Source organism: Pyrgilauda ruficollis, unplaced genomic scaffold (assembly GCF_017590135.1).
Source record: "Pyrgilauda ruficollis isolate IOZ18807 unplaced genomic scaffold, ASM1759013v1 scaffold15, whole genome shotgun sequence".
Taxonomy (NCBI): Eukaryota; Metazoa; Chordata; class Aves; order Passeriformes; family Passeridae; genus Pyrgilauda; species Pyrgilauda ruficollis.
In genome coordinates this window covers 19,118,598-19,143,930 of record NW_024513654.1, presented here as the reverse complement: position 1 = coordinate 19,143,930, position 25,333 = coordinate 19,118,598, and the positions used below count along the sequence as shown (strand labels likewise).

Genomic DNA, 25,333 nt, shown 5'->3' with positions numbered 1-25,333 from the left:
GTGAGAGAGACGTGAAAGTTGACTAATACTTACATATTATTTCCCAGAATGCCTTTCCAGTTTCTGGACAGCTGTATACTGTCCATCTGCTGTCTCTGGAAGCATTGCTGACAGTGATAGATAGCACTGAGGCACACTGCCAGGCCAAAGTGCTGAGTAACATACATCAGCAAGAGAAGGAAGTTGTCAAACCCAGCCCAGAAACCATCAACAGCACCAAAGAAACAAGCGACAGTAAGAACACTTTCTTTGATATTTCAATATTAAGCTTAGTCTTGTGCTAAACTTGGAGATCGCATTTTGGTTGCTGGCATAGTAAACTCCTTAAATACGTGTTTTCAGTCTTCCTGTTGCACATTTTATAACTACACACTGATGTTAATAACCTTGCTGTTTGTAAAATTTGCAGATATTAAAATTTGTCTCTCATGAAGCTTTATATAAAGGCCATGTCAAGGCTGGCAATCACAACAGACTGAGGGTATGCCATGGAATTCATGTAGACAAAATACTGAGGATTCTGCAAAGTTATGGTTACTAGAAGGTTCCTTCCTTTGAATAAACACGTGTTCAGTTTAGAGTGATCAGTTCATTATTTCTCTGTTGATAGCTTTTTTCTTGGCTTATGAGTTTGTTTCTGTGTGGGTGTTTGGTTTGGGATTTTTTGGTGGGTTTTGTTTGTTTGTTTGCCTGTTTGTTTGTTTTAACTTCTACAGATATTGAGAGAGTATTCAGTGAGGGAAAATCTTCCAGTGCAGTCTCAGAGCCAGCTGGGGCATGTCCTCCCACCAGTGGGTGCCTTATGGCTGACCAGATGAAGGAGAGCTGCATGGAGTTGGAAGGAGGAAGTGAAGCAGGTAATAGCCTTGGGCAGTACCCTGGGTGTCTATATCCTAAAAATGGTCCTGACATTTGCTGACAGGTCCTGCTGTATTGTAGCTATTGTGCTTAAAACTGGAAGGAGGTATATGGTCAATGTATGTTTATTATATGTGTGCTGTTTATGCCTACTAGGTGTTGCATGTCTTCTGGGAGGCATTAGATCTGATGGGTCACTTTGGGTCAAAAGAGTGTGAATTCATAGCAGTGCTTAGAGTTTTGAAGGAAGTTAGGGGCTCTCCAGGGAATCAGTAATGTAGGTAGCCAGAATAGCCAGGAAATTAAATCTTGTGACTGGGTGAAATTGTCTGGGGCAAGAAGCCACTATGCAATTATGCTGAAGAAAATGTAGGTGGGAGAAATGTAGTAATTAAATTGAAGTGTGACTGCAATTTGCAGGACAGCATATTGCAGCAAAGACTCCATGACTGAAAGTTACTATGGGACGCTCTCATGCCTGAGCACTACTCTGGGGATAGATTTGACTGTAATGATGCTTTGTCATTCTAGCTGAGAAGAGTATCCCCAGGAAACCTACTCGATTTTCTTGTATCCTTCCAAGTCCTCAGGAACTTATGCAGATTAAGAACAAAAAGAAGGTATGGTTTGAAATATACTACAGATGGATCCTTGAGTGTTCTCATTTCCCATTCCAAGTGTGCTTTGCATGACTGGTCATACCTCAGAAATTTTGAGTTCTGGTCTCTGCTGATCAGAATTAAAGAGTCAGCCACTGAAAATCCTGCTACACTGTAGAGACAGCAGTGATTATTACCTGTTCTGGTTTAGTTGTGCTGAAGGAGGTGTTGGGGAAATTTTGTGGCACAGTTTGTAATCTAGGTCCATCTGATTTCTGGGTGGGAAAGTCTCTGGATTTAGTTTTTATTATATGGAGATAATCAGGTACTTTGATCAAAAAGGGCAGCATCACTGCTCTTATCAAAGATGTAAATGGAGCATCTCTCTTGGGAGCATGCCAAGAGGCCTGTAGTAGAAATTAACTGGTCTGCTATTCTGACTTGGTAATTCCTATGTTTGCTTTGTCATAAGAACGACCAAAAAGATTGTTTTGGTGTGGTAAAGCCATTCTTTCTTTTCAGAGTCTGTTTCCTTGCACCTCGTTAGTCCAAGTTATAGTCTAAACTTTGTACAACTTTTCCATTCCCTGAGTGGGTCTAGTCTAGGCCTAGTGTTGATAAAGGTACTCCATGCTAATGGCTTTGTATTTATCTGCTGTCCTGTGTCAAATACCTGGTACTGGCCTGCTCTTTCACCTCCAGAGACAGTGGATGAATATGTCTTAAGTCCCCAGGGGTTACATGGGACTGTTCAGGTTTTTTTTTTGTGCGTTTCTTGAGATTTTTTTCAGTCACATATATTCTTTGGATATATTTTGTTCTCTTTGTACAATATGCGCATGAGGTAGGCTTATTTCAGGTGTGAGAGATTACTAAATTTCAATATGAAAATAATGCATGTTCTGGATGAAACATGAGTGGTCATACTAGTTGTGGGTAAGGAGATGATATAGTAGAAAATAAATTAATGTTTTTGGAGGATTCACTGGTGGTAAAAGAGAAAGGGGTTTTTATTTGCATCTGACTAAAAGGCTTCTGGCTTCTCTTTCCAGCATAGGTGGTTTTATTTTACATTTTTTTAAGGGATTGATGGTCATATTTGTTTAAACTTACTTAATCAAAAATAGAAGAAAATACAATTTCTTTCTTCTGCTGCCATACTAATCTGTGCTTTGTGATCCACTCTGGCAGTCTCTGGATCTGAGTGTAATTTAAAGCATTGGTTTCTCTGTAGGAAGTTTACTGCAGTACTTGGAAATCTCTTTCTTTACCTGCAACACCGTGCTTCAGTGGGGTAATGGTGCCTGGCTTCCCCAGCCACAAGGACAGTGCGGGGAGGTGATCATCAGCAGAGTATTCAAATTTTACCTTACCACCGGATTTTACCTTAAATCTTGCTTTCATAGCAATTTTACTTGATTGACTCTGTGAACGTCCATTGTTGAGAAGGGAGCTTGCATAGTGCTTCCTCTGTTCTAACTGAAAACCTTTGGTAATACTCTGGCTTTGCTCTGCTGGAAAACAAGTTTAGAAGAAATCAAGAGTAGGGGGCAGAAAGATGTTCATAAATCTCTGCGTTTGCCTAGATAAAAATTGTTCTCTGACTCTAAATCTCCCAGTGGTTTCATCCTAAGCACATAAACAGGGCACAACAAACACTCAGCTTTAGTTATGTTGATGCTGACTTGGCACCAGCATGTTCTACCTCCTTTAACCTCTGAAGTACTAAACATTAGCACAGTTGGAAGGAAATAAAAAGCTAAATAAAAGCAGAGAACAAATTGTGTATCAAACAGAAGGTTTTCTTTGATGTTTCCAAAGGTGGTGACCAGAAGCTCAGAAGCACAAGACTGACATGATTGTCATTGCATAAATGCAGTGCAAACTGCTAGCAGTCCATTCTCCTTTCAAGTGGTTTTAAGAAGTCTGTGGACTCAACCAATCTACAGAATATCCCTGGTCTTGGGTTTCAGGATTTACAGCTGAATAGAAATGCTACCAGTGTTATACAGTCCTGTCAGGCCTGTTAGACCAGGACAGTGCATGGTTATTCTTTCATTATGGCCTCACTGGGTCTCTGTGCACTCCATGCTATTTCAGGGTCTGTGTTTCATTGCAGTTTTGAGGATGCTTACACAGGCAGGGGAAGCAGAGACCAGAGGGTTGGTGGCTTCTGAGGTACTGAGAAACCCAGGGGAGCTAGTAATCATGATGGTCACGAATTTAGTTCACTAGGTCATTGCTAGCAGTCTGATCGTGGTAGGAGCTAACAGGGAACTGACATTTATTCTGGTTCCTTAGTAAAGTTCATACCGTTGTTTGTGCTTTTGGTTTTTCTGAACCACCAAGAACATTCAGTTAACCCTTTCTTAGTTGTTTTATTACACTGTGACTATGGCACAGTCTAGTTTCCTAGGAGGGCAGATTAGGTGACTTCCTTTCAGAACCAAATATGTATCTGCTCTTCCCAGCCGACAAATAACCTTGTCAGGCTGGAAGACCAGATGTTCCTGGGACCATCTCTTACACATGCTGAATAAGTGCTGAGGGTTCTTGCTGCCTGTCTCCTAATGGTGAGGTAGTTATGAGAACCTGGAGCCAAAGGGACAGGAGAGGACAACAGAGCAGTGCTGCTGTTGTAACTGGGTAGGGCTGATCTTGTCACATGTCTGGGGTTTATCTGCTGTGTTTACAAATGAGAGCAGGTGAGGCATTTGAAGTAGCAGAGCTTATTGCTTGGTTAGATGTTAAAGCTTTTCAGAGATGGCAGCTTACTCTCTCCAGTAGTATTTGATGGTAAAACCTTGTGATGAATTCAGGTTTTCTGTCCTTCATTAGCCTTTTTCCTGGATTACACAGTACAGTAAACTTGATTGTGCTGAGGCTGATCTTTCTTCTGTTTTGTTTTTGGTTCAAATGCCAAGAACAATGTAAAATAAGAAGTGCACTTCAAGCTGTAATTATCAGAATGTTTCCTGCAGCTCCTGATAACTGGCACAGAGCAGTTCAACCAAAAACCAAAGAAAGGGATACAGTTTCTGCAGGAGAAAAACCTTCTTGCCACCCCCATTGACAACAATGAAGTGGCCAGGTGGTTACGGGAAAATCCTCGCTTGGACAAAAAGATGATTGGGGAATTTGTGAGTGACCGTAAGAACATAGACTTGCTGGAGAGCTTTGTTGGGTGAGTATGCTTCTGTATCTCTTCAGTCAGGGAATAGTGAAAGTTAAGAGTTTAGTAATAAAAAAAAGCAGTAGAATAGTAGTTCCTGGAGGCATTGGATTTCTATCTCTTGTTTCTCTCTGGACTGCCATGCCTTAATTCTGTGTGTCTCTTGCATATGGTAACACCTTAGATATGTATTAGTATGACATTCAAGCGCCTTTCAGCTGGGCCAGTCTCCATGAAGACTGGAGAGATAATTACATTCATAATGATTTGTAAGATTGTGGACTCTCCTTTACTGTTTTTGGCTGTTCATGGTATATTTCTTTTCTTCTCACCCTCCTCTCTACTGTCTAAGCAAACAAGATTGTAGTTATTAAGTTTATCCTACCTTTCTCATCCTGTTTCAGCTTCTCATTGCTTTTCATTGTTTTTGCAGGACTTTCAGCTTCCAAGGTTTAAGGCTGGATGAAGCTTTACGACTTTATCTAGAGGCCTTTAGATTACCAGGAGAGGCACCTGTAATTCAGAGACTGTTAGAAGCCTTCACAGAACATTGGAGGGTGTGTACTTGGTGGTAGAAAGCTCAAAACTGGGTTTTTTCTTGTCCGTCTGCTTGCCATGGTGGACATGTCAGATCAAATGGCCTACATAACTGCTCTGCAAGCAGCAGCTGTTGTTTTGTAGGAGCTGGCAGGGGTAAATAGATTCCTGGGCTGCTTTTTAGAAGCTGGAGCCAGAACCTGGGATTTTTGTTTGTTCCAGAGATGATTCAGTGCTGTGGTTAGGAAAATGGCTGTTTTAGTCACTGATATCACTGTTCCTGTAGGATTAATTTGTGCATATATTTGCCTTTCAGAAATCAAATGGGTCTCCATTTGCTAATAGTGATGCCTGCTTTGCCCTGGCCTATGCAGTTATTATGCTGAACACTGATCAGCACAACCACAATGTCCGCAAGCAGAACGTCCCAATGACTCTGGAGGTGGGTGTTGCCAGTGCAGGCATCTGTCTTCTCTGGTTTTGAAAACAGTGTAGTACCTCTTTTTAGCTCAGTGGCATTGTGTCTTTTCTTCACTCATGTACACAGTAAGCTGGAGCACAGCACCACAGCTGAGTACAATCTGAGAGAGCAGCTGTAGGCAAGAGACAGCCTGAAGAAATAGGAGCTTCCCAGAAAACTTAGCAAATTCTTCAGGAGGCTTGTGTTTCTGTGTGCAATCTGTATCCTCGGACATAGTAACACAGAGGAGATTGTTCTACTGCTGTGGGCTTCTACAGAGTTCAAGTCATGTGAGTGCCAGTGCAGGCCTGCCATTCTGAAGTCCAGCCTCAGCTAAGCACGTGTTGTGTCTCTACTCTTTCTTTGTGAGCATAGACAGGAGATGCTGCGCACTACTCCCACTAAGAATAGCATTTACCTTGATTTTTGAGTATGCATGTTAAAGAATGCAGGAAAATCGCCTTCTGGCCTCATGAAAAACAAGTGGAGTACTGATCCTAGCCAAACAGTTGGAGATACTAGGAATTAATACTGTAACTTTTTTCAGGAGTTTCGGAAGAACTTGAAAGGTGTGAATGGAGGCAAAGACTTTGAACAGGACATTCTGGAAGACATGTATCATGCCATCAAGTAAGACTCAACCTGTCCATGTATTCAGAGAGCAAAGCAGAGTTGTTGGGTCAGTGAGATACCTGGAGAGTATGGAGAGAGACTCACCAGTCATGTGTCTGTTTGTCTCAGACCAAATTCCAGCTCTGTGTGGGGTTGTGGTAAACAAGCCTGTCACAGCAGTTACACATGAATTTGTATCTTGGATTTTTGCCATAGTAGTTTAATCCAGACCTTAAAATAAATTTTAAAAATGTTACTTGTATGAATATGGGAAATAATGGCTGAGCAAGATGAATGTGAAATGCTGTATATAAGAAGGCTCTGTTCTCCAGACCAGGCCTTTAGAGTTTTTTAGAACTTTTTTATGTGGTTCAAGAGATAATCTCATCCCCAGGGCACCACTTGTGCCCTGACACAATGTGTCCATGGCTCTGTTTAACATATTCTACTTTTGAGCTCTTCATATGTGGCTGCTGTCTGCCCCAGCCTCTTCTGCTACCCCTGAAGCTCTTGGCACACAGAGCAGTATTTGAGGAGAGTTTCTGGTGGCTGAGGCCCTTTAGTGCACAAGCTAGCTTTGGGTGGAAAGCTTTAATAATAGCTCAAAAATCAGTAAATCAATAAATCCAGGCCCAGCCAATCTGAAGCTGAGAGGATTACGCATCTGAGGAGTCAGGATGTGACTGAGTCTCAGCTGATTTCCATCTGCAGTGGCAGGCAGTAGCTGGTGCTGGAAGCAGGGCAGTGTGACTGGGCTGACCCTCTCTTTTGAGCCTTCTCCAGGAAGGTGGGTGCCTGTACTGAATATCTGGAAGTTCTTCAAGACGTAGCCCTACCTTTCAAACAGAGCTCTAAGTTTGATTGGCCTCTCTCCCCTGAGGATGTTCTTAATGTTTTGAATAGTACACTGAGCATATGTTTGTTACCCAGTGCCTCTATCCCAGTCTGTTTCCCTTTATCCCCCCTTCACCAGATATTTCAGCTTTTCCAGTGTGTTCTATGATTAGAATAATAGACGTATCATTTCAGTATTGCTCCATCTCAGATAGATTGTCCCAGTGTCATAGTTGAGACTCAGGAACTATTTATTTTTATTATTAGGGCAAAAAAATGACACTGCCATCTGTATGAAGTAGTGTGTAATCTCTTCAGGGTTGTAGCATTTCACTTTTGACCACATTTTCATTTCCTGAAACCTTCCAAGTAAACTCATTCACTTGTGTTTAAATTACTTCTGGTAATTTAAATCATATATGAAATTTTAGAAATAATGCACTGTTTACTGCAAACTTACTTCCCTATATTATCCCAGTAATAACAGCTCTTGTCAAAATATGCCAGCACCTGAAGCTGAGAAGAGCTTATTTCTTATGCATAAATCAGGAGCAGTTTTTATAGTTGTTGATAGCACATTAAAATTGCCTCTTTGGCAATTGAAGTATGTTATTTTTTGATTGTTGCAGAAAGAACTCTTCAGACTGGCTGTAGTCTGCTATTCTCAGTGGCTTTGAGACTCTTGTTCACTTAGTTGGTCATTTGCAGAGGATTTTCTCTTGTGCACTGATACCCAGGTCTAGAGAGTATGTATTTAGGCTTTATGTTTTTTAGTCTAGGATTGCAAGCAGTATTTGGCATTAATCATAATTATTTTATTACTGTATTAGCTTCATCCAAGTTAGAGTAAGGAGCTATGGAACCCTGGTTATAAATCCCCCATCATACCTTTGGTTTCTTGTTTTATTTTTAATTTCATACTACTTTCCTTTCTAATATTTGATTTTGGCATAATATGAATATGTCCGTTATTCTTATGCAAAGATGCTCTTGCCTACTGGTGACTGCAGCAATGTAACTTTCATTTTAACTGGGAATAATGGTAGGAAGAGAGCACTCTGACAGGGTGAGAGTTGGATGGAGGTTGAAGCTTTGCCAGTGTGCTGTCCAGAATTTCCCATCATTTAATGGCAGTCTGTGTTGTGTTTTGCACTTGTAGCAGTAGGTACCTGCTTCTTCAATACTGACCTTGCACAGTTGCTGCTGTGTGATTCTGAGAACCACTAGACTTTATATTCAGGATATCTAAGAAGGGCAGGCAAAGCAGGGAGGCCTAGGAAAACAGAATGTTTCAGGAGCTGGCAAAATCATTCCAGAACAGGTATTGCTTAGCTCTGGGACTACGTAATGAAAGACACTGTGTAAATGTTAGGTTTCACTCAGAATGAAAAATTCAATCTTTCTGCTTTCCTCCCTTGCAGAAATGATGAGATAGTGATGCCAGAAGAACAGACGGGTCTGGTGAAGGAAAACTATATCTGGAATGTCCTGCTGCATCGTGGTGCCACTGACGAGGGAATATTTCTCCACGTGCCTCCTGGAAGCTATGACCATGACCTCTTCACCATGACATGGGGGCCCACCATTGCAGCACTTTCTTATGTTTTTGACAAGAGCTTAGAGGAAACAATAATCCAGAAGGCTATCTCTGGTTTCAGGTGACTCTTACCTTCATAAGCCATAGAAGAGTCAAAGTGGGACCATTGGCTCCTGTTTATCTGCTGGAGAGACATCACAGTCAATATCAAATGTTGCTTTTCCTAGCAATTGAAAAGCACTTTTTGATGAACTATGATACTCTAGTGTTCTGTCATTCGTGTCAGTTCATCCCATCTTGGCTTCTCTGGCTTGCCAGTCACTGTTTAGCTTGACTGCTGTGCTGTAATAAATTAAAGTGCCTGGGGTACATATTTTTAAACTCCAACCTGGTTACATTTAAAGGACCTACTGACACAGCTAGGCTGTTCAGAAATGAGGGGGGAAAGTCACTCAAGATGACCAGTACTCAAAAACTTGCCATCTGTGAGCAACTCTATTGGCATGATCTTTGGTCATGCTTAGATCAGACCAAAGGACACTAAGCATAGTTTTAATGCTTTGTCAATACACTGCTGTAGCCATGATATCTTGGAAACTGGACTTCAGCATTACCACCAATCTCAGCAACTCTCTTATGTTAGGACAGGAGGTTGGATATAATGCTTAGGTGCAAGTAGTCTCTCTGTTTAGACTAATTTCTTTAAACTGATCCTTGCATCAGCATAGACAAGTATCAGTATCCATGGATAAGGATTGAGCTTATTTAAGTAATAATAGTAGACTTCTATACATAAGCATTCATTATGAATGGGTGGAGAGGAAGGCCTAAAATGTCAACAAAGAGGGTTTCAGATTTGCTGTCCTGTAGACAGACTTGTCTGTGCTGACTTAGTACATTATTTTCTGTTTTCTTTTTTTTTCCCAGGAAATGTGCAATGATTTCTGCTCACTATGGCCTTAGTGATGTGTTTGACAATCTCATAATTTCTCTCTGCAAGTTTACAGCTCTCAGCAGTGAGGTAAGTTTGCAGAGAGGGTGGAAAAAGCGTGACTTCTACTGCACTGGAGGTCTCTTCCTCTGTTAAGCAGCAATAATTGCTTATTTTAGTTATCATTGTATCTGTAGGTATCTATCAGCCCCTGCCCAGAGTTTTCTGGAGGAAGTAATGGGAAATGTATAGTGAAGTGGGACTTTCATAGGACAGGTTCAAATATGCAAATTTTCTTTTACTTATAAGTATTAGTTTGAGCAGAGCAGAATGCCTTGATGTAGAATTGTTTATTCACCTATTTGATCTGAAGGGACTTAAATCTCCCTGTGATCCCAAGCAAGTTCATACATTTCAGATATTGACTATTCAATCACAGGGTTTATGCAGTGCCAGGGGTGACTGTTTTGTGAGCTGTACTTCCAAAGTGTAGGAGCTATGCAGATGCACAGCATAAGCATAAAGGGGTTAGAAAAACAAATGCTTTGAATTGTCACTTGGGGTGTGGACTTTGGTAATAAGATCAGCTGTTAGCCCCACATTTGGCAAGCCCTGAAGACTCTTTCTTTGGGGTGTACCATGAGAATAAATTCAAGGTGCTGTGGTTAGTGTAAGCTTTATTGCTCTAACCTATTTGTGTGTTACAGCATCCACATGTTTTTCCCAAAGTGTTTAACAGACAGTGTGTGGCAGACCATGCTGTGTACTAAGGAGTAGTTGACAGCAACTCCTGTAAAGGGTCAGAACTCCCAAAGGATCTCACAGTATTGCTCTCAGAACCAGTGCAAGACCCACAGTGAGCAGAACAGAATTGCCACACATACAGGAAAGGGAAACAAGATAATTCAAGACTGAAAGCATTGGAATAAAAAGGCCAAGACAGGTGAATTTTTTAAAAGACAAATCCCAAGCAAAGGGTTTGCTTTAGATTCCCTCTTCCTCCATAGCTCTCAACAGTAAAGACGCAGTATTTGATCATCCTCAGGCACACCAGACCTTGAGATTACCAAAAGGTAACACAAGCAGAAGAGTGTCTGCCATGAAACAGCTTGACACAGATTTACACAGCAGAAGTGACTAGACTAGACTAAGCCCTCAGATGCACCACTATTGCCAGCTGCATCCCATCTAGTTGAGAGACTGGAATCTGGAGCAGTCTGAGGTCTTAGTTAATCAAGTAAGCATGTCTTTTGGTGATGACATAGAATCAGGGACTTTGGATTTGAAGAAGGCTGAGTTCTTATCTTTGGCCAGATTTGAAGTACATTGATTACTTTCTGCTGTATGAAAATTCCTGTAAGGCTTGGAGACAGTAGTGGAATAGGATAACTGAACAAATATTTTAGAGTCTGGAGGAAGGAGAAAAGGAGGGGCCATCTTCAGAGGACTAAAGAGTCAAAGCAGGCATCCTCTTCAAGCACTGCAATTGCTATGCATGGCCACTTCCATTGAAAGAAGGGAAATGGAAAGGAACGTGGAAGGTCTTTAAGTGATTAGGAAGAATGAGTGTCCCACTTCATGATCCATAATTAAGACTCATACTGACTCAGTATGTAAGTAGTGTGTGTGGTTTTCAGTGATGTGGCTTCTTGCCACAGAGCAAAATCAGGCATATTGCTGTTTGCACCCTGACACTTCAGAGATACACGTTTTCAATGTAGTTTCCCCATAGCAGCAATGGAAAAAACCCAAACTGGTTGTTGCACTTCTGCCAGATTTCAGATTGGCACTTCTAATGGAGTTTGCTTCTAAATCAAAGACCCATTTTGATAACAGTTTTTCTATCAGCTTTTCTGAAGCAAGAGAGTTTTTCTGAACTTCAAATCTGAGATAGGATACACTGACTCCTTCAATCCCTTGTCTTCCATTCTTGGTGAGGAGATAAGTATGGATTTTGTCCACATAAACAAGAGAATGGCAAAGCCCATCTCTTCTCAGAAGGAAGATTGCAATGATTTTAAGCAACTGCAGAATCATGGAGCATGTTACACTGTTTGATATTAGCTGACATGGTTGCTGGTTTTTTTTCCTTGCTTTGGCAGCGTATGCTTGGTTGGTTTCAATGACTTTGCAGGCTTTTTGTATTTTGAAAAGCTGTGAGTGCATTGAACAGATTATGAGGATTTGAGATCCAGCAATCATTGGCAGAGACTCCATGTTAGTATTGAATTACTTTGAATCTTGCTGTTAGGTAGTGGTAGGAGTAATTTTGCAAGTCAGTAATGGTTTTGGCCATAGTTTCCTTCTCAAACAGCACAGCAGAGTAATTGCTGCTTCCAGAGGAGATGCGGTACTTTTTGTAGAAGGCTTTGATCCTGAGCTGAGTTCCTGTAGCAGGATAAATTAGTGGCTTCTTAGCAAGCACTTTCAAAATGTTCTGAATTGTCATTCTTGGGGAGTTTATATCTAGGTTGTTCAGTGATTCAACTTGTATCAGGTAAGCCACCTTATCCTTGTTTTTGTGCAAAGTGAATGTGAGGAGTTATCCAAGCATCATACAGAGAATTGTTATCTTTCCCATAACCAGTTCTGAAGCATCTGCCCTAATTTCTATTGAAAAGAAAACATCTCTTTCTGACTGATTGCCACCGCCTCTTCTTTCCTGCAGTCTATTGAGAACCTGCCCACTGTTTTTGGAAGTAATCCCAAGGCCCATATTGCAGCAAAGACAGTGTTTCACTTGGCCCATCGCCATGGTGACATTCTGCGAGAGGGCTGGAAAAACATCATGGAGGCCATGCTACAGCTTTTCCGAGCAGAGCTGCTGCCCAAGGCCATGGTGGAGGTAATAATTAGCTGGCTGGTGCATAACTGAAGAGTTAGGAGAGTGGGAAGCTGGCTTTTCATAGAGCCAGTTCCAAAAGTAGGAGAGCTCTCTTGCGAAGTAAAATATGGTATCTCTTGCTTTGGTAAAGTATGTAAGAACTTGGAAGCCTGTGAAGAGTATAGTGTTCAAGTTGTGTGCAGCTTCTTTTGTAGTTTCTTTTTTTCTCATTTTATTTCTTGTTAGATTTGAGGAATTCCAGCATTTATTTTACTTTTGAATGTTGTGCAGAAGAGGGACATGCTTATAGGCAGGAAGTGCTAGAGCCCTGCATTGGTGTTACCAGATGAGAGTGGCACTTTACTGACAGGATAGTGGGGTGAAGAGCTGGGTTTGACTGCACACGTATGAGCTGTTTGGTGTAGTGTTCATCACTAAGAGAAATATAATGGGGTTGAGGAGGTCATATGCATGTTCTGGTCTGTGTTCCAGGTTGAAGACTTTGTGGATCCTAATGGCAAAATCTATCTTCAGCGTGAAGAGACACCATCCAACCGGTGAGTGGCGTAGATGTCCCAGGCAGTCTTTTTTGTACCTAGGTTGGAAAATAACATGATTTCTTGTGTTCTTGCTGATGCTGGTGTCTTCTGATTTGCAGTGGTGAATCAACAGTACTGAGTTTTGTTAGTTGGCTCACCCTTAGTGGGACAGAGCAATCTGGTATGAGAGGGCCATCTACGGAAACACAGGAGGCAAAGCGAGCAGCTTTGGAATGCATAAAGGTAACATATAGGCTGTAGAAGAATCTGGTTTTTTTCTTGGTCTCAATACTATGTGGGTAGCAGGCAACAGAAGCATAAATATGCATGCTGCTTGGCAGTATTGCAGGTAACAGGAGACTTAAGAACTGAAAGAATCTACAGATGAGCATATCTGGATTGACAGCTAAATGGTCTTTTGTGCTGCTGTGCACAAAGGTGCTAACACATCAAAACAGGAATGATTCATCAGGCTGGGATCTGCCCTAGGCATCACAGTCCTATATTTAAAGACAAGTTAATGAATTCTCAAACAACTAATCTTTTCCAAGACAGTGTAAAGGTATATGGTGCCAACAAAATCTGAACCTGGGGTTTGACCACTGTGTGGCCAGAGGAATCATCTGATAAAATCTGTTTAGCACAGATCAGGTCTGTTAAAAGTAATTGATGTTAAAGAGCGAACTAGTTGGAAGGAGTTTTCCTCCAGATAATAACTACCTGTGTCTTTCCTGTGAACATGATGTGTTTCTGGAAGATCTGTTTGTATGCCTTCCACAACTCCCAGACTCACAGTTGTCTTTTCTGTATTTTGCAGCAATGTGATCCTGAGAAGTTGATCACAGAAAGCAAATTTCTCCAACTTGAATCCCTTCAGGAGCTCATGAAGGTGAGAGAGATATTATGCAAGGGACTGGATGGTAGTGGAACAAATATGCTATGCATGATAGTGAATATGTGCTGTGTACTCACTTTACTCCTCTGTCTTCAGAGGAGGTCTTGGAACTATTTGGGTTGTGAAACTAGTCTTTAGTTCACCTGTTAAAAGTAACTTCTGTTCTGGCAGACACAAATTGTTCTGGCAGTAGAAGAAAACATTAAATTGTGGAATGCATTCTAAGAGCCTTGAGAACTCTTGGCAAGTATTTGTAGTTCTGTGCCAGAGCTTAAAGATTTTCAGGTGTGCTGTGTACCTGATGAGAGCATTCTAAAAGGCCACTCAAGAGGCAAGAGCTGTACAGAAATATTTGACAGTGTGTCCCTAAGTAGTATGTACCTGGCTGCTGTGGGAGATATAAGGCTGGACACAATAGTCTTTGGGCTAGAGGAGCTCAGCTCCCTGGGGGAGTGTCGTCTCAGTTCCAGGGGAACATTGTGCTCTTACTCCAGTTGTCAGGAATTCTCCCTTCATATACAAGCCGATGGCTTGAGAACAACTCCAGTATTTGTAGTCATTCTTAGGTATGCCTGATTTTTCTGCTACTCCACATATTTATTAGCAAGAAGCTGCTGGATATCAGTTCCTCTTCATCTGAGACACTTTGTTACAGTTTAATATCTTTTAAGTTCATACTGCATTTTGCTTAATTTTAAAAAAAAATTTTGCCATAGATTTAGCTTGACCTTTATCCAATGCCTTTGACTGTGCGTAACCTCACTAGGCAGTGGAGTACAGTTTTGGCCAGACTCAGCATTCTGTTGGTTCCCCAACAGAATGCTTTGAGTCTTTTTGGGAGCTTGTGATTCATAAAAATACCATGGCTGTTCCAGGCTCTAATCTCCGTGACTCCTGATGAGGAGACATATGATGAAGAAGATGCAGCCTTCTGCTTGGAGATGCTTCTGCGGATTGTTCTAGAGAATAGGTATGACCTTGAAATAAATGCACATTTACTGTAATGCCCCTGCTTTACTGCAGTTGCTGCCTGGGTCCAGGTGATGAATTCCTTATGTCTGTGATTCACCAGCTGAAGCAGCATGTGGCTGTAATTTCAGGGCTTAACAATTCCACTGTAGCATGTGCAAACAGAAAGGCTATTAGCTCATGAATTAGTGCTTGATATCCTGAAATCTGGAGAATAGAAACTAAACTCCAGAGGGAGAATTCTCCCACCTGACTGCTGTGCAAGTAATGAGTAAGAAGTTTGATCATTTTGTTGTTTCTGTGCGTCTGTTCTTGTATCTCCCAACTGGAATTTTTCATTGAAATTAAGAAATGGTGGATTGTCTGGTGTTGTGGGAGAGGTTGCTGGATCCTGCTTGTCTCATGTCCTTTCATTCTACCCTATCCCTCCTCCTTGTTGTGGCTAGGGACCGTGTGACCTGTGTCTGGCAAACTGTCCGAGACCACCTTTATCACCTCTGTATCCATGCAATGGAGTTCTGCTTCTTGGTGGAGAGGGCAGTGGTGGGGCTGCTGAGGCTGGCCATTCGACTGCTCCGTCGAGATGAGATCAGTGCACAGGTAAGGGATTTTTGAAAGGCACTTACTGGGGTTTTGTGGCTATACCCTGTGACACAGGAAACCAGGTGCTGTTGGATGGACCCATATTTAACCTGTCCGTGCAGGTTAACAAACAGCAATTGTAACTAGCTCTAGTAGATGGAGTACATTGCTAGAGAATGGAGTGTAAGTAATAGGGTCTGTTATTCTTGTCTCCTTCTCTGGCCAGGTTCTCCTCTCATTACGTATCTTACTTATGATGAAGCCAAATGTGCTGTCCAGAGTTAGCCATGAGGTTGCCTACGGCCTCCATGAGCTCCTGAAGACCAATGCTGCCAACATTCACTCCGGGGATGACTGGTACACGCTCTTCACCCTCCTGGAGTGCATCGGGTCTGGGGTGAAGCCACCCGCAGCCCTGCAGGTCACGGCAAGGGCAGATAACGACACAGGTAAGACAGGCCAGCTTTTGCTAGGAAATCTGATGCCTGCCTGCCAGATAAGCAGCTGCTTCCTCAAGCTTTTCAATTAGCAAAGGGGACTGCAAGAAAACAAAGCTGATATTAAACTACATTAGCAAGATTAAAGACCAGCACCTGCTGTTCACTCCTCATGGTCTGTTCCTGTCCCTATTCTGCTGTCTCTTCCTACTCAGTGAGCAGCAATCCAGGTGCTAGTCCCTGGGGGGCAGTGGGAGGAAAATTGATATCAGTTCTGGCAGCTGTAGGAGGTCTTTGCTCTACTCAAGGAGTATTTTCTGCTGGTTGTGGTTTGGTGCCTTGGGTACTGTAATCTCTTATCTGGGCATGTAATGTAAACCCAGCTGCTGTTCCTGTCATACTTGCTTCTTTTGTGGGACTGACTCTTTTCTGTCCCCTTTTTAAGGTTCTCTTAAAGTTGTTCTTTAAAATTATATTTCCAGATCCATTTGCATTAATAGTTCCTGAACCATTCCCACAAGACCAATGTAGTATTTCTCACTTGTCTTGACTGTGTTAGAAATGTGGTCTTTTCAGCAGATTGCTCAGTTTTGCTTTAGCCAGCTTCAATATATTTGAGGGTGATGTCTTCAGACTTCTAAAGCAAAGAGCAATAAAGGAATTTTCCAGAAGACTTTTTTTTTTCTCTTTGCTTTTCTAGAACTTCTTTGATAGGTCCTGATGCTTTGTGCTAGACAGATGGGAGAAGCGTGATTTTTAAAAACACTTATAGACTTTCCCCCCTGGATTAATGCAGAGCTGTCTCCTCTTTTCTCTCTCCTTTCTTCTTTTTTTTTTTTTTTTTACTGCTTCTGTCTTTGCTGATAGAGCAAACTGCTTGACTTGGTACCTTACACATCAAAACATTAGTTCTCTACCTTCTGAAAATGCTTGGTGCACTCTGTTCACAGCAAGTCTGTCTCTCTGCTGATGAGCTTGTAGATGGTGTTGAACAATGGAGAGAACAAGTTTTTACTTCTAAATAACATACCAGTAACTTAAATTTGTCCCTTGCAAGGACTTCTCTCTTGGGACATGTGAAATTTAAGGTTATCCTAAATGTCAGGGCAGGTAGATCTGACAAGTGTAGAACATGCTAATAACCACTTGTGGTTCCTGGTTGATGCTGATCTGGATTCTCCCTTATCCACAGCTTCTCTTGCAAGTTCTTGATTTGGCTTTGATCTATACCCCATGTCTTGTGTCTTAAAGGTGCTCAATCAGACAGTGAGGTGTCCTCCTCCTATCATCCAAGTGACATGAGCCTGGACCGTGGCTACACGTCTGACTCTGAGGTGTACACAGACCACGGGAAGCCAGGCAAGATGCATCGCTCAGTCACAGATGTGGACGTCATGAACAGTGGCTGGCTAGTGGTGAGTAGCCAGTGGGCTTCTGGTGACCAAAGAGGACTACTCCTACCGTGCTTGTGAGCAGAGGGTGTGGTAGGGAGAGAAGGAATAAGACAGTAGAAAAGAGAGCTAAGATGAACTGATAATGTAAAGGCAGGATGTGGAGAGACACAGATGGAAAAGAGAGAGCTTTGAGGCAAATGAGGAAGAAAGGGAAATGGACCATACAGAAACATTACCTGTTGGCTTCTGAAGAAAGGCCCTTTCAGTGTGTGCATTAGATGCTTCTTGTTATGCTACCCTCTCCTGCTTGTTGTGACCCGCAGGTGGGGAAAGATGACATCGACAACTCCAGATCCACTGCTGGGCTCAGCAGGCTGGGTCCATCACCTCTCGTCAACCAGTACAGCCTGACGGTGGGGCTGGACTTGGGCCCACATGACACAAAGTCTCTCATGAAATGTGTCGAGTCCCTGTCCTTCATCGTGCGAGATGCTGCCCATGTTACACCTGAGAACTTTGAACTCTGTGTCAAAACAATACGTATCTTCGTGGAGGCCAGCTTGAATGGGGGTAAGATGGCCTGTCACTTGTCAACCACGATTTGGCTTGGGGTGGCCAGCTGGCAAGCAGCGTGAAGTATACTGTCATGAAATGAGTCTCCAATCCAAAGAAAATGGTCTACCAGGAGAAAACTGTGCTGTCTCGTGCTAGCAGCAGGGACCTTATTCTTATACCCCTCCTGGGGATGGAGGGGAGGTCTGGAGTTGATGTGGAGACAGCAGTATCAGCCTTGTGGGAAGTTGTTCCTGCGGGGCACTGGGTCCCCTTCGAGCAGGTAGTGGTCATTTCAGAGGACAGAGCCCTTTGTGGGGGATATCAAAAGGTGGCTGCCCTGTGTGTTGAAAAGCAGAACATTTTGTAGTGGACTGTTGTATTTGCAATGTTGTTGCCTTTTACGTTCTAGGCTACAAGTCCCAGGAGAAGAGGGGGAAGAGCCACAGGTATGACAGTAAATCCAGTCGGTTAAAAAAAAAGCCAAAAGACAGCTCCACACGGCGATCCCGGGTCTTGAGCCAGCACCAGGCACACACACACAGTGATGAGGACGAGGACGAGAGCATCCCTGCCAGCTACCACACTGTGTCTTTACAGGTTAGTCAGGACGTAAGTATAGCAAGGATTTCCTCCTCTCCTTTCCCATTCTTTAGGGCCTGGCTAGGTAATCACTGGAATTCTTTTATGGGGCAAGGGAGGGCTGCATCCTGGATAAGTGGGCACTGGATGGCAGAGAGAATCTGTGGGGACAGTATGTGGTTCTGCAGTGAAAGGGGAAGGCTGCAATTTGTACTGGCAAAAGCAGACCCGCAATGGAGAGAGAGGTCCTCTGAAAAGCAAGGAGGAGGTCTGAAGCTGTGAGTCACTGTAGGTAAGATGGATTAAGGTCATTTGGAGACATGAGGCTCCTGTAGGATTAGCAAGGAGTCTGACAGGGCATCTGAGCTTGAGGAAAGGGAAAAGCCCTGTTGGCTGAGGCTCTGGAATTTCAAGTACAGAGGACTGGGCTAAGGGAGTAATTTCTCCCCAGCTGGTACTTCAAAGGTGTGAAGGCACAGGCCTGCTGATTGCCAGGATGTTGGGTCTCAGTTCAGTAGTAAACTGACTAAAGTGCTGTCATGTGCCCATACAGGCAAGGGAACTTTGCATGTGCTTCACATATCTTTGTTTAAGAAAAAAAGTTGCAGAGTTGTTCTGGACAGCACAGGTGAATCACTGGGTTTATCCCTCTGCCTGGGAAAGTCAATGCTCTGTGCCAGGAAAGAGCCCATTCTTCCTTTAGACAGGACTGGAATGGTGTTCCTCAAAGATGGGATTGACGTGGCTACTGAACTGACATAAATCTTGTTGAAGATACCTGGCACTTGGCCACTTAAGAAGGGCACAGACAGCAGGGCCTGACGCCATCTCTATAACTCTGTGTGGTTGTGTATATACAGAAAGCAAGCTCAAGTAGCTTGAGCCTTTTAGCCTTGTTTGGAGAATAGCAGAGATCAGAGTTGCTTCAAAATTTAAAGTCCTGTGTGTCTCTTACTGTGCCGTGTACTTGCAGCTCCTGGACCTCATGCACACCTTGCACACGCGAGCAGCTGGCATCTACAGCTCCTGGGCAGAGGAGCAGCGACACCTGGAGACAGCAGCCAGGAAAATCACAGCGGATTCCCGAACACTGTGGTCCAACTGCTGGTGTCCTTTGCTACAGGGTAAAGCCATCCCCTGGTGACGAGAGCGAGCAGACACTCTTCCAAAGTAATAGCAGGAAAGTTGAGGAGCCAAGAACTAACTGCAGAAAGCAGGCATAGGTTGTTTTTAAGGTTTGTTTTAATTGAAAAAGAACTTGGATCAGATTTGGAAAAGCATCTTTAGGATGAGATAGCTGCCAGCATGTTTCTGGATCTGGTAGTAGATTGCCAGTCTGTGGCCTGGAACAAGTATAATCCTTTTTTTCCCCACAGAGAGTTTTTGATCTTCACTAGACTTTTTACTCTTGACTGGGGAAGCAGGGATGTGACACTCTCCCTGTGGGCTTTGCCCTGAATCCCTCTCTTGCAGGTATTGCCTGGCTGTGCTGTGATGCCCGACGCCAGATCCGGATGCAAGCACTCACTTACTTGCAGCGGGCCCTCCTGGTACATGACCTGCAGGCCCTGGATGCCCTGGAATGGGAGTCCTGCTTCAACAAGGTAACCACCTGCCTGGCATGGGCATGTGAGCAGAGCAGTGTTGTCATGAAGAGCAAAGCTGTGTGCAGGAGTGTTGTCCTACTTCAGCACTGTCTTCTTGAAAAGCTTGTCCAGTGCAACAGACAAAATGTTCCCTATTCTGGTGCTGTAAAAAGTTCCTCTTTGCTTAGGCTTCTGAAGGGCCTTTTAGAGTATTGAAGTGAATCCACTTGTGCACATCCTGTTGCTTTCATCATGTCCTCTGCCTAGAAGCCACCAGTCCCTAAAGGCAGTGCCTTTCTATAAGGTTGTCAAAATCTCATCAGTCATTTTTCAGCTCTTAAATATCCATGTGTTGGATCCAACAGGTGCTGTTTCCTCTGCTAACCAAGCTACTCGAGAACATCAGCCCAGCTGATGTTGGTGGGATGGAAGAAACTAGGATGAGAGCCTCAACACTACTCTCCAAGGTGAGCACACCTCTGCTGTCTAGGGAAGCTTAGTGGAAACCATGTTCCTCAAGAAAACCAAACTGTTTGCTGTGTTTGCTTCTCAGCATCTCTGATCTGGACAGGTTCAGGGTGCTAGTTTGACTGTTCAGTGCTGGGCTTCTTCACCACCTTCTGCTGCTGGGACATGCCTTCTTTCCAGAACTGTCTCCATGATTCTAGTCCTTGGAAGAGTTGTCAGGAAGAGGTTTGTGACTTCATGATAGGGAGAAGGATTTCACTCAACATTAGTTGAAGACAGTCTTTTCTTGGGGTGAAATGATGCATGTCACAAGCTGATAGTTGTGACCTGAGGCAGAGGTCTGGAAGGGCTAGAAGACATGGTGATGCAGACTGCAGTGGCCTTCCACAAAGGAGACAAGATCCAGTCCTTCACACACACACCTCAGAAGAGTGGAGGCCTGTGGCATCCTCAGGCCAGTCCTGTGCATGTTCCCAGCCTGCCACAAGGAGGGGGAATTCAGATTTATGACACTGGCTTGTCAGTGAGCAGCAGCCCCTACACTGCTTGTTGACAGTAGTTATGTTTTTTCCCAGGTATTCCTACAGCATCTCTCCCCACTGCTCTCACTGACCACCTTTGCTGCCCTGTGGCTCACCATCCTGGATTTTATGGACAAATACATGCATGCTGGCTCCAGTGACTTACTGGTAAGTTGCTGGATGCAGTCCTTTGGACAACCATTCATCACATTTTAACCTTCTAAACTTGAAAGGTATTTTGATTTGGTGTGGGTTTTTGGGATTTTTTTTAACTTTTTATTCCTTTCCAAACCATTTTGTTGCATGGTTTCTTGCCCTGGCCAGTTTCCAAGGCAGCCCATTGGCTGTTTCGAGCTTTGGTTCATTGCTATCTGTCCATTCTGTGTCCTGTCTCTGATTGTAGCTGGAGGCCATCCCAGAGTCTCTGAAGAATATGCTGCTCGTAATGGATACGGCTGGAATATTCCACAGTGCCGACTCACGGACAGGATACTCCGATCTCTGGGAGATCACCTGGGAGCGCATTGACTGTTTCTTACCTCGGCTGCGGGATGAGCTCTTCAAACAGACAGTCATCCAAGGTATGAGAGGCTGGGAAACCTTAACACAGCTTTTGGAGCAGTACTTGCGCCTTGTCCAGCACCCAGCTGCCACAGTGCCTTGATGCTGATGAAATGTGTTGTAGGAGGCTGTGGGAACTTGGCACAAGGGCAAATTGAGGGAGGGCAAACGGAGTGAGTAAACTGGTATGTGGTCTCACTGCATGTTTTGTCTTCCTAGATCCTGTCCCCAACATACCAGTGGAGCAGCATCATCAGAAAACAATAGTGTCTGCACTGCCCCCTTCTCCTGTGGGGGATGTGAGACCATCCACCCATGCGGCTCCTTTGGAGAAGCCGTGTGAAGCAGGTGTCAGTGGTGAGTCCTGTTTTCTTTTTTCTGGAATCACTTTCCCAGCATGGTGACATAGATCTGTTTTTCCTTGCTTTAGCATGATCTCTGGTGACCAGGCCTATAGTGTTGTGAAGTGTTGTGCTTCCGTACAGATAAGTTGTGCTGAGGTTATTGGGGTGGGCAGAGTGCTTACAATTGACCCCTGCTCTTCAGGGCCTTGTATGAAGGGGCAAGTCTGAAAAGGCCCCGAGTTGATTTTTAGCCCTGCTTAGTTTTGAGCTAATAGGTGACTTTGTCAGGACCTGTGTAAGGATCTATTTTGTCTGTTCCTTCTTCCAGAGTCTGAGAGAGCCACTGCACCTGCCTCACCTGCCACTGCATCTGCCTCTCCCTCCTTCCCAGCATCAGCTTCAACAAAGTCAAGCCCCGTTACAGACATACCTCCTACGACAGCACAGCCGCCGCTCATCCTGCAGCCTCTTGCCTCTCCCCTGCAGGTTGGGGTGCCACCTATGACTCTTCCAATCATTCTCAACCCAGCCCTAATTGAAGCCACCTCTCCTGTTCCCCTCTTAGCTACTCCACGGCCCACTGACCCTATGACAAGCTCTGAAGTCAATTAGTTGGAGGATTTTGGAGAACTGTCTGCTGATGAGGCTCTGTGGGTGGAGGATGCTGGCCAAATGTTCTCTGGTAGTGGGCCTGTTTGTTTAAAAAGATGATGCTAACCTGAGCAGAAGGGCTGTTGCCACAGTCCTCTGGAGCATGTCCCATCCTGCTCCCTTCTTGTGGCATCACCTAGAAATCTGCCCAAAAATCCCTGTCTCTGTGGAGGAGTGCCCAGTTCCACTGACCACTCTCCTTCCTGCCTTTGCAGTCTCAGGGGCCAGGCAATGCCTGTGCCCAGCAGCCTGGGACCAAGCTGCCACCAGTTCATCTGGTAAAGAGGGAAAACTTGTTGATGTCACACCAGAGAGGGGCTGCAGTACAGGACTGCCTCTCAAGATTACTCAGTCCAGTCCCTGGGCAATTCCCCAGCCATTCCCTAGCTTTCCTGCTGACTCTTCTGGTTGTACTGCTTTGTTTGGGATCTGAGCACGCCTGGGTTCAGCAGGTAGAGAATTTTATTAGAAACGTGGATTGCTTACAGTGCAGCTCTCAGATTGCTGCGTAGGACTTCTTGCCTGCTGGTACACGCTTTCCTTCCTGCAACATGGATGACAGCAATCCCCAAGCCAAATAGAGATTAAGTAGTAGGCGAGTCTGATAGGGGCTTTCATCCCTGCTCCTGTAAATGTAATCAGGCTTTCTGGTTGGTGAAGGCAAATCCAGAAGGCTCTGCCTAGCTGAGTAAATGAGAAGGAAATGCTGAGAGCAGAGCACCGTGGCCATGTCTCACACAGCACTTGTGGGGCAATCATGTATTGTTTGCCACTCGCTGCACATTGATCTCTGGGTGACCAGCCCCTTCCTTAGGAGAACATCCTCTTCACCTTCAGATGTGGGGATCTGTGGCACCTGCTGACAGATGCTCAGCAGGTCTGCAGTGGTTTCTCTTGAAAGCTCTGAAGAGAATCACACCCTTCTGCAGCTTCTTGTTGGGATCCCATGTCCTTCTACCCCCGGAAGGCCCCTGCAGCTGAGGCCCTGGCAGTGATTCTTGTGCTTCCATCTTGCTGCAAGGACATCCCGCTCTTCCCCCGCTCATGTCCAGAGCAGAGCTGCTGCCTGGCAAGTGCTGCATCGCTCATCCTCCTCCTGCTCCCTCGACTAGTTGGCTAAATTCTCAATAATTTCAATCTTGGAAGTCCCTCTGGTGACTGGGAGGGGCATGGGTGGGAGTCCAACCCAGTGTATCCTGTAAGGAGAGGAACCTGCAGTTGGTGTGGGAATACAACCAGTGTACATACAGAGTAAATGGCTAAAATCCAATGGACTTTTTACAGTGTAATAAATACATCCTGTAAATGAATGTTCTGGTGTTGTGCTCCTTTTCTGTCATGGAACTTTGGCTCAGAGCTTTGGGAAAAGGGGAGTCTGCTTGTCAAGGTGTTGTGCTCTGGCTTCATATACCAGTGCTCTGTCTGGAGGGAGCACAGGGGGACTTGTGAGCTTGGGATGGGGGGCTACAATGGAGGTTAGCCATCAAGGAATGGTTCCCATCATGGACAATGCAGAGCTGTAATAGTGAGATTGGCTCTTTCAGATTGCAATAGTTTCACGTGGGCTGTAAAATTTCTGGTGTTTCATTGGTGTATGCTCATGCACCACCAGCACTGAGGGCAGAGATGAGGGCTGAGGAGCAGGTGCTCTACTCATCTGGTCATGCTGCCAGAACATAGACCTTGGTGACAGCTCTGCTGACGTTGGTGATTCTCTGATGAAGAAGAAATCCTTGTTTCCATGGATAGGACTCAGAGTTGGAGAGGGTGTGAGAGATGCTGGGCTCTTCCAGGGCTAGTGCTTGCCATGGATTTGAACAACTACGCTTCCCTCCTGGTATTTTCTACTTTGTTTCATGGCAAGATCCACACAGCGCCACAGTGTCCTCAAAGCTATGTGAGGCACCAGTGCCTTCTCTATTGCAAGAGACTTACAGACTTGGTAAGGGGGTAAAAAATTGCGAGTTTGTTTAAATTGCATGAGAAAAGGTCTAAATATTGCATAATGGAAGAGTAATGTGCATACTAGGAAAGTCCTGGTAATAAATCCTCATTCCCTAACCCCACTTGTACCATTCCTGAAATAGTTTCACTGCTGCAGCTGTCTCTTCCTCGCCCTCCACTGCCTGTAGATTGTGTCTTTCCAGCCCTCAGATGTTTTCATTAATGTATTTGACGTATCAACAGTGAGCTGGCTTTTTTAGAAGTTATCCTCAGTTCTATAAATGCCAGCTGTTGAACTCCTCTGGAAAAATGTATGCCTGTTACAGAGGATGATGTGTTCTGAAGCCACTGTGCCTGGCATTTTCAGCCCAGCTGCGCAGAAGGCAGCCCGGCAGGGCTCGTGCTTCTCGCCTGCGGCGCTGGAGGCCCCGGGCGCAGCGGGCACCGCTCCCCGCTCCGTGTGGAGCCTGCCGGGAGAGGGAGGGCCGGGCCTGCCGCCAGCGGGCGGACAGGAATGCCCGGCGCGGCTCTGGGAGCCCAGCCGGCTCGGCAGCGCAGTTCGGGAGTGCAGCTCTTGCCCCGAACTGATGGGCTGAACAGCGAGGAGACACCCTGGGCCCGTGAGGAGGCTGCCTGGGGCGCGAGTCAGCGCAGAGGACGATGAGCTCCCCAGACTACAAGTCCCAGTGTGCAGTACTGCCCCTGCGGTGTAACCGGCACCCTGGCCCGGGGGAGCAGCCAGGGCTCCTCTCCCACACAGGCCAGGGTCAGAGCTGTCCCCGGGCAGCTCCTCTGCAGAAGGGAAAGTGCAGGCTTTATGAGCACCAAATGTTCCGTTCTCAACGGGTGTGCACACCGCTTGGCGATGGAGGATGTGTTGGGACTTGAAAACATATAAACATATCCCTACAAGCAGCCAAGGGCAAGAGGGCAAGTTATTGCTG

The 25,333-nt window shown here is 44.6% G+C and overlaps 1 protein-coding gene across 4 annotated transcripts in view; it reads left to right on the top strand.

Moving 5' to 3' along the window:
- GBF1 (golgi brefeldin A resistant guanine nucleotide exchange factor 1) overlaps positions 1-23,755 on the top strand; it is a 103,375-nt gene extending 79,620 nt beyond the window's left edge. For 2 of the 4 annotated variants that reach the window (XM_041461047.1, XM_041461049.1), the window contains 26 exons: positions 48-234; positions 717-857; positions 1,390-1,478; positions 4,439-4,641; positions 5,063-5,186; positions 5,483-5,608; positions 6,174-6,256; positions 8,494-8,730; positions 9,537-9,630; positions 12,209-12,385; positions 12,857-12,921; positions 13,023-13,146; positions 13,721-13,792; positions 14,674-14,768; positions 15,214-15,367; positions 15,576-15,798; positions 17,038-17,201; positions 17,504-17,750; positions 18,145-18,344; positions 19,288-19,438; positions 19,788-19,918; positions 20,266-20,367; positions 20,944-21,057; positions 21,293-21,470; positions 21,670-21,807; positions 22,123-23,755. In XM_041461047.1, coding sequence (XP_041316981.1) covers positions 48-234; positions 717-857; positions 1,390-1,478; positions 4,439-4,641; positions 5,063-5,186; positions 5,483-5,608; positions 6,174-6,256; positions 8,494-8,730; positions 9,537-9,630; positions 12,209-12,385; positions 12,857-12,921; positions 13,023-13,146; positions 13,721-13,792; positions 14,674-14,768; positions 15,214-15,367; positions 15,576-15,798; positions 17,038-17,201; positions 17,504-17,750; positions 18,145-18,344; positions 19,288-19,438; positions 19,788-19,918; positions 20,266-20,367; positions 20,944-21,057; positions 21,293-21,470; positions 21,670-21,807; positions 22,123-22,406 — 3,903 coding nt within the window. In that variant the 3' untranslated portion in view covers positions 22,407-23,755. The remainder of the gene's footprint in view (positions 1-47; positions 235-716; positions 858-1,389; positions 1,479-4,438; positions 4,642-5,062; positions 5,187-5,482; positions 5,609-6,173; positions 6,257-8,493; positions 8,731-9,536; positions 9,631-12,208; positions 12,386-12,856; positions 12,922-13,022; positions 13,147-13,720; positions 13,793-14,673; positions 14,769-15,213; positions 15,368-15,575; positions 15,799-17,037; positions 17,202-17,503; positions 17,751-18,144; positions 18,345-19,287; positions 19,439-19,787; positions 19,919-20,265; positions 20,368-20,943; positions 21,058-21,292; positions 21,471-21,669; positions 21,808-22,122) is intronic. The other 2 variants (XM_041461048.1, XM_041461050.1) reach the window with 1 other exon arrangement.
- Positions 23,756-25,333: the final 1,578 nt, after the last annotated feature.